This window comes from Triticum dicoccoides, chromosome 2B (genome assembly GCF_002162155.2).
Source record: "Triticum dicoccoides isolate Atlit2015 ecotype Zavitan chromosome 2B, WEW_v2.0, whole genome shotgun sequence".
Lineage (NCBI taxonomy): Eukaryota > Viridiplantae > Streptophyta > Magnoliopsida > Poales > Poaceae > Triticum > Triticum dicoccoides.
In genome coordinates this window covers 185,539,509-185,547,658 of record NC_041383.1, presented here as the reverse complement: position 1 = coordinate 185,547,658, position 8,150 = coordinate 185,539,509, and the positions used below count along the sequence as shown (strand labels likewise).

General features: G+C 46.9%; 2 protein-coding genes across 2 annotated transcripts; both read left to right on the top strand.

The window, feature by feature from the left end:
• The first annotated feature begins 1,542 nt into the window (after positions 1-1,542).
• LOC119362959 (protein WEAK CHLOROPLAST MOVEMENT UNDER BLUE LIGHT 1-like) lies at positions 1,543-5,888 on the top strand. Its single transcript, XM_037628241.1, has 3 exons — positions 1,543-1,731; positions 2,974-3,728; positions 3,839-5,888. The coding sequence occupies exons 2-3, from the start codon at positions 3,000-3,002 to the stop codon at positions 5,633-5,635; spliced, it is 2,526 nt and encodes an 841-aa protein (XP_037484138.1). The 5' UTR covers positions 1,543-1,731; positions 2,974-2,999; the 3' UTR covers positions 5,636-5,888.
• A 1,121-nt stretch (positions 5,889-7,009) lies between these two features.
• Positions 7,010-7,636, top strand: LOC119362958 (calmodulin-1-like). The gene has a single exon (XM_037628240.1). It carries the CDS (start codon positions 7,097-7,099, stop codon positions 7,370-7,372), a length of 276 nt encoding a protein of 91 aa, XP_037484137.1. The 5' UTR covers positions 7,010-7,096; the 3' UTR covers positions 7,373-7,636.
• The last annotated feature ends 514 nt before the right edge of the window (positions 7,637-8,150 follow it).

Below are 8,150 nucleotides of genomic sequence, written 5' to 3'. Positions count from 1 at the left end.
ACCACCAGCATTTAGGAGCATTTAACCAGAATCTGGAGAAGAATACCCCACGGTACGTGCCGACCTACATGGTACACCGTCAGCAAACGAACAAAGGTTGCTGCAGTGCACAGTCCCCATTCTCCTGCTGCCTCTTTCCGACTGTCAGCTACAGCAGCGTCGGCCCTTTTTTCGAACCCGCTTCCAGACTCTGAAAAAGGCCCTACCCCGCAAAGCTTTCCACACACTGGTACGGGAGAGAGAGGGGCAGCACCGGGCCGGGGCCACGGCACGGGGACCAGCAGGCGGCCGTGTGCGGTGCGGTGGTGTAGCTGGGGCACCGCACGGGCACGTCCCCCTCGTGTCCCCCCGCCTCTCGCTTCAAGCCGGAGGCTGGAGCACGCGGACCGCGCCGGAGCCATCCATCCATCCAATCCGCGCCGTCGCCGCCTCCCTCCTCCGGCCGTGTCAGCTCCACGTCCACATGCGTGTCGCCGGCTCGCCGTCGCCACTTGCCACCGGATTGTTACGGCTTGTTTGGTACTCCGCGACGGAGACGGCTCCCTCTATCCAACCATCCAGACAGGTATGCACATAACTGGCGTTGGAGCCTTTCGCAGCGGAGGCGAAAATGCGGGACGTCTCCGTTTAATAATTCAGCGATTGTGTGCCTGCGCTGCTTTAAAGCTTGCAGGTGTCACCTCCGAAGTCCAACGGCTCCACGCCCAGCCTCTACCACGTCACGCTCGTCCGGCTACGTCTCAATCTTAGCGGGAACGGGCGGAGGATGCATCGCGTCAGGTCGCCGTTGTCGCTCACCGAAAGCCTCGCTGCTGGAATCTCTTCCCTTTCCCCCTTCCACGCCAAATACCCCCAGTTTAGGATATAAATTACTCCTATAATTATTGCAAAGTAGTAAAACTAGTGGCAGTAGTAGTACTGTACCTGTGAGTTGTGCTATTTAGAAATGTTTTAAATTTCATTCAAAGCCACCAGTTCTATCGATGGTAACTAAACTAACTACCTAAGCACTTAATTAACATACCACGTGGAATACCAATAACAATCTCCATCACCCTTTCCATTTGACACCTTGTATTTCTTGAAAATTCTAGATCCATACCAGTTAAGTGCCGTCAACATCATACGATCTGTATTCACATGTGTGTCAAATTTTATACTACACGCGTCAATGTGCCCATTCATCCAACTCCTGCTGCTAATTCATAAACATTAAGTTTGATAAGACAAGTTGTAGAACATCTTTCGAAGTTGCTCCGCAGACAACAAGTCCACGGTTACCCACCAATTGGCCGCCCCCAAAATCCGTAGATCGAAGAACCAGTTTTCAAAAAGTCCTCTAGTTTAACAAATGGACACCGTAGTTTCGACATACGAGAGGTGATTTCTGCAACGGAAATCTCATCCACTCTTTTGCAGTAAGGCCCAGGTCAGGCACTGTCCTCAGTTTCAACAAAACCAGAGGGGCTCCCTGCAAAAACGGGAGTCCCGTCCATCCGTTCCGCTCCTCGCAGTAATCAATCCCAGGTGTGAAGTGTCCGACCGACCAGTAGACTCACGGGCCCGGACAAAACCCAAGCACACGTACACCACACCTCTCCTTCTCCCCTCCCCTCAGAGGAGAAGAAAAGAAGGAAGCCAAAAATCGCGAGCACGAAGAGCGGAGATCCGAATCGCCGCGAAAGGAGGCCCCGATCGCTTCGTCCGCAAGAGCCCCGCCCGCGCGATCGAGTAAGCTTCCTCCCCTCCAACCTCAATCCGCCATTAATCTCGCCGCGGCTCCGTGCTTTCTTTCCTGTTTGAGCACGGCTGCGGCGGCGTGCGAGTTCTTGATTCTTCGTCCGATGCGAGATTATGCTCCTGGCTTGGACGATTTTGCGGTGCTTTTTCCGTTTGATTTTCGAGGGTTTTCATGCCGGTTTCGTTCTCTTGGGTACAGTCAGTTGCAGGAAGAATCTAATTTTGGTCTGAAACTGAGGTAGTAACCAACCAAAGATGGAAATTTCCCTTGCAGTTCGTTCCATGGATTAGTAGGACAACTCCATCTTGTTGTGCGATGAAATCATGGGCGGTCCGGAAAGAATTTTTCATATATTTTTGGGTGTTTGCGTCACTGCGTGGAAGAACGCTAGAACCCCACTGCCATAAAAAGAAACCTCTGTTTTATTTAAAGCCAGTTCAGTAGTAGAACTTGAATATTTCACCGTGCTAGGTACAGTTAGTCATGAAATCTCAAGCGTGTTCAATCTTATTTAATACAGTACTATTATAGTACTAGTTAGGATTAGATTAGTACTAATATGAGGTCATGCCAAAATATGTACACCTGTACGGAGATGAGCAAACATTCAAGTTTGATTGACGCACATAGTTCTATAGGACTGACCATGATTTGAAGGAATTATAACTGAACATGATTGGAATGATTCGGCTCATAATTGTTGCAAATAATAATGGTGTTGGGACAAGGATTTCTGCCATACCTGGTCCACTATGACATATTTTTAGGAGCTATATAAAAATGGCATGCTTTATTTGGTTGCTTACTTTGGCTTTCTATTTAGAAAAGATGGTTTTAGGTCATGCATACATAAGGTTGGGTGCAAAAAGTAGCTGAATTATTGCAGACAGAAAGCAGGTTCGGTGTCAGTCGGTGGCAATGATTAGTGCATGTAGGTCAGGATCAGTAAAGTTCTTTTGGCCAGTTGCTGCACATAGTCATCTCTTGTTATTGCAGTTTTGTTATCTCTGCTCCCCTTGGAACATGGATAGAGACTTGGCATTGCAAAATAAGTTTGGACTAATGTTTGACAACTTCACAATTGTTTTATTCCATACTACTCGAAAAATATACTGATAATGCTACTTCCCACATGTAGTGCAGTGTACTCTTCTTACTTGCTTGAATTTGTGCTATAATTCGTCTCTTGGAGCATGAATGCATGATACTCACTTCCATTAAACAATCTTTAGGAGCGAACATAGCGGAGGCCTGAGGAATGGAGTCGACTCATGCATCTGAAGAAAATAACTCGAAAGAGCCGTCTCCGGTAGAAATCCCAGAAACTTATGTGGATTCACCAACTCTGGAAGTCAGTAGCAACGGTGGTCATGAAAATATAAATGCAAACATGGAAAACTCAGCTCAAGCAGACACATCGGATATCTCTAATGGCCTGCCAGTTGCTGCCGAAGGTTCAGAAAATCCAGATATTTTTGTGGACTCACCAACTCTGGAAGTCAGTAACGGTAATCACAAAAATATAGATGCACACAAGGAGAAGTTAGCCCAAGCAGCCACATTGGGTATCTCTAATGGCCTGTCAGTTGCTGCCGATGATTCGGAGTTATCTTCACATTCACAGGTACTGGTAAAGTCTCATCCTGAGGTAGCAGAGCACGACGTGGAATCAAATTCGCCTACGGGCACAGGTCCTGAAATCCTATCAAATTCAGGACCAACAGAGACATCCAAACACTCCGGGAAGGGTCAGGCAGATCATTCCTCTTCAGTATATCCCGTCGAAGTGAACCATGTTGAAGACAAGACACGTTTTCAGAGAAAAAATGCTGTAAAACCAAAAGTGATAGATGAGTCAGAAGCAAAACCCGAAAGTCCATATAAAGGCCTTATTGACACTGCTGCGCCTTTTGAGTCTGTGAGAGAAGCTGTCACCAAGTTTGGAGGAATTGTTGATTGGAAAGCTCACAAAGTTCAGATGATGGAGGTAATTCTTGTCAAGTCTTAACCATACATGCTCATAGTCGACATTACATTGTCTGATACATAACTGAATTTTCATCATGTAGAATCTAAAGGAATTTTCTTTTTATGCAGAGACGCAAGTTCATACAGCTTGAACTTGAAAATGCTCAGAAAGAAATTCCACAATGCAAAAAAGAACTAGAAGCCGCAGAGATGGCTAAATCACGGGTACTTGATGAACTAGAGACTACTAAGAGAATTATAGAAGAGCTGAAGCATGAACTGGAGAAAGCACAGATGGAAGAAGTTCAAGCAAAACAGGACTCTGAGCTTGCACAACTCAGGGTGCAAGAAATTGAGCGGGGAGTAGCTGATGATTCTAGTGTAATAGCCAAGACTCAAATGGAAGTCGCGAAAGAAAGACACGAAAAATCTGTTGCCGAACTTAAATCAGTAAAGGAGGAGCTGAGAACATTACACGAAGAGTACACTACCTTAGTCAATGAAAGAGACAGAGCAATCAAAAGGGCTGAAGAAGTGTTAGCCGCCGGCAAAGATATCGAGAAGCGAGTGGAGGGGCTGACTGTAGAACTGATTGCAGCTAAAGGATCTCTTGAGTTGGCCCATGCTGCACATCATGATGCTGAAGAATGTAGAATCGGCGCAGTACTGGCGAAAGAGCAAGATTGCCTTGCTTGGGATAGAGAGTTGGTCCAGGCACAAGAGGAGCTGCAACAACTGAACAATAAGCTTCTGTCGCAAAATGATTTGAAGAAGAATCTTGAAGCAAATTTGCGCAAGTTGCATGGCCTCAAATCTGAGCTTGCAGACTATATGGAGAGTATACTGTGCAAAGAAGCTTTAGGAGTTGCCAAGGAGCATGAGTCTGAAGATGCTAGACAAATTAGCAGCTCAATTAAGGAAACTCTAGCTTCAGCACAGAAAGAGCTCGAGGAGGTTAAAGCAAACATAGAAAATACAAAAACTGAGGCCAAATTGTTAAGAGTTGCGGCGACAACTCTCAGATCAGAGCTGGACAGGGAGAAAGCTTCACTTGACTCATTGCAGCAGAGGGAAGTGATGGCATCAATTGCAGTTTCTTCACTAGAAGCTGAGCTCAACAGGACTCAAAAAGAGATAGAATCTGTGAGGTCCAAGGAAGAAGATGCCCAAGAGAAAATGGTGGAGCTCCCTAAGATGTTGCAGCAAGCAGCTCAGGAGGCCGAGGATGCCAAGGACGCAGCTCAAGCAGCAGAAGAGGAGCTGAGAAAAGCCAAGGAAGATACTGAGCAAACCAAAGCAGCTGCAACTACAACAAGTAGCAGGTTATGTGCTGTTCTCAAAGAAATAGAAGCATCCAAAGCGTCTGAGAGGCTAGCACTCGCGGCAGTTCGAGCATTGAAAGAAAGCAAAGAGGCCAGCGACGTCGAGGATTCTCCCAGAGGAGTGACGCTTCCTCTAAGCGAGTATTACGCCCTTAGCAAGAAAGCACAAGAAGCTGAAGAGCTGGCAAATGAGAAGGTGGCAGAAGCGCTGACACAGGTAGAGTCCGCGAAAGGCTCTGAATTAGAGAGCCTAGACAGGCTAACTGAAGCAGCAAAGGAGATGGATGAAAAGAAGAGAACTCTTGAACTTGCATTGGAGAGAGCAGAGAGGGCAAACGAGGGGAAACTCGCCGCTGAGCAGCAACTGAGGAAATGGAGGTCTGACCATGAGCAGCGCCGGAAAATTCAGGAGGCCGCGAAGCGTGCGGTTAACCCTGTGAGTAGCCCATTTGTCGATCCTTACCTGAAAGAGCAGGATTCACGGCTGCACATGTCAGGCAGTAGCTACGAGGACCATGTTCCGAACCGAAAGTTGCGAAAGAAAAAGTCGTTTCTCCCTCGAATGGGATCATTTTTGTCGAGAAATACCCCGGCACAAACATAAGGAAACAGGTCATAAAAGCGCGGATCGACGAGCTGTACATTGCTGTAATAAGTTATTCAATTTGTCTTGTAAGTTGTTTCTGGTTCTAAGCTGTAATTTGTTGGTATAAACCCAGGGGGTATTTTTTCACAAAAATCATTCTTTGGGCAACTCAGGATAGTTTTTGTGAGGAAAATGCTCAAAATGTAGCACTGTGATGTTCTGTTATCTTTCTCCACTTGCGAGGAAAGTGCCTCTTTTTGTTGAGTTACAATTCTTCTTTTTTTGGCGTAGGCCAACTGTTGAGCTCTGAATAAATGGGAGGCCAGTCAGGCATGGTTAATCCTAGCATGTTTTCTCTGAGACCTGAAGTTGGTAACAAAAGAATGGCAGAACCAAATGAAAGAAGCAGGTTTGGCAGGTTGGCATGGAAATACTGTCACTCAGGGAAGAACTTTCAACATTCTTGAGCAATTCTGGTAGAGTCTCGGAGGGGAACATTTGGTTCCTGGGTACATATGTACCCTATATGGAATTTTTTTAGCAATTCAACAAAAAGTCAAAAATTTCTGACAATATTTTTGAAATAAACTTGACCCTTCATTTTAATAGTAAGAAAAGTTCCACAAGAAGAAAATTCCTCTTTGACATGTTTTAAAAAAAGACAAATTTTCGGTCAAAGTAGCGTGAATAGTAAGCTATAATAGCAAATAATTTTTATCTTTTTCGCTGTGAACTCGTTGGTTTTTTTTGGTGAAAATTTATATACTAGCGCGCAAGTAAGTCATGTTTAATCTAAAAATACTTTTGAACTATTTTGACATTTTGTTTAATTATTTTTTAAAAATACCCCATTTAGGGTGTATATACATGCGGGAGCCAAAGCGTATTTTCTGTAGAATCTCCTCCCTTTTTGTTCCACTTTTGGGTTGGTCTTTCAACGGAGAATCTCCTTCATCCAGGCCCTACCACTTCCCCCACTAGGAATGTATTCCCACGCCTCGTTGCTTCAAGCATAGGAATATAATCTGGTAGTAGTAGTATGAAATAACCACAGACCTACGCGGCTACGCCGAACATCAGAAAAAATGCAGGCAATGCATGATTTATTTGGAAATTTCAGACAAAAACTAAGAATCGAACAATGTGATACGTCTCTCGAAAAAGAAAACACAACGTGATACACACAAACTTATTCGTCAGAGAATGTGACACGCACTTGCTGACCAGCCCTGCGTGTAAAGAGAGATGCGATGCCTGAAAATTCAGCTCGCCCTCCACCAAGCACGAGATAAGATTCAGATCAGCGCCCCCTCGCAGCCTGCAGATGAAGACGAATAAAGCCACGGGATGCTGCGCGGATCGGACCGACTATAAAAGGAGGCGCAGCTGCGGGAGGCCTCAAACCATCCATCGCCTTAGCTACCATAGCATCTCGTCTCTGCAACTGTAAGAGTTCTGAGCTTGCTAACGCGGCCGGACATGGCGATCAGGGGGATACCTTCGCAGCGGGAGATGACGGTGGAGCAGTTCAAGGAGTGGCTGAAGCAGTTCGACGCGGACGGCGACGGCCGGATCAGCAGGGCCGAGCTCCGCGAGGCCATCCGCAGCCGCGGCGGCTGGTTCACCACCCTCAGGGCCGGCCGCGCCGTCCGCCGCGCCGACAGGGACAAGAGCGGCTTCGTCGACGACGCCGAGGTGGAGAACCTCGTCGCCTTCGCGCAGAAGGATCTCGGCATGAGGATCTCTGCCTGGTAGCCGCCTGCCTAGGCTGGCTCCATGGGGTTTTTATCTGCTATGCTATGCTCGGCCTACTGAACGAAAACAAACTAAGCACTCCGTACTCCCTGCCTAGCTAGCGTCGTGTGAAATAGGTTGAACTTGACATGCAAACTTCTCCTGAATAATATGTGTAATATCAGGAGATTTAGTTGAGGTTCGCCACTATGCAGTTACTTCATTATGGAGTGTTTGTGTACGAGTACTATTACGCTGGAATTTGATGCTGCGCCCCTTAGAACATTTCTGACTGACCCCCTATATCTCCTTAGTGGAGTAAATTTGATTTTTACTCCACTAAGTTTGACCTAGCCGATCCCCTAAATGGCTTAGTGGAGTAAAATTTTTACTCATTCCCTAAAAATCTCAGTATATTTACTCCATCGTTGCTCGGTCGAGTAAAATCGCAGCCTCTTCTCCCTGCCTCCTCTCCCCCCTCCCCCCACCGCCGCCGGCGCACCCCTACCCTCCCCCGCCCCTTCGATGGCCGGACGTGGTGGCCGCTAGTCCCCGTTGTCGTGGTTGTAAGACTGACAGTAGAAAGGGGGGTAGGTATGGAGAGGCAAGATCTCAGCTATGGTGAAGGTGTACACACGAGATTTACGAGTTCAGGCCCTTCTCGGAGGAAGTAATAGCCCTACATCTCGGTGCCCGGAGGTGGTCGATTGGATATATGCGTGTGATGTTACAGGGGGTGCGAACCCTTGTGCCAGAGGAGGGGGTGGCTTATATAGAGTACGCCTAGACCCTCACCGTC

What these genes read in the sequence shown, in the direction of transcription:
- LOC119362959 (XM_037628241.1), top strand. Translation starts at nt 3,000, where the DNA reads ATGGAGTCGACTCATGCATCTGAAGAAAATAACTCGAAAGAGCCGTCT. An exon ending in ACAAAGTTCAGATGATGGAG is followed by an intron (nt 3,729 to 3,838) that starts GTAATTCTTGTC and finishes CTTTTTATGCAG; the next exon opens with AGACGCAAGTTCATACAGCT.
- LOC119362958 (XM_037628240.1), top strand. Translation starts at nt 7,097, where the DNA reads ATGGCGATCAGGGGGATACCTTCGCAGCGGGAGATGACGGTGGAGCAG.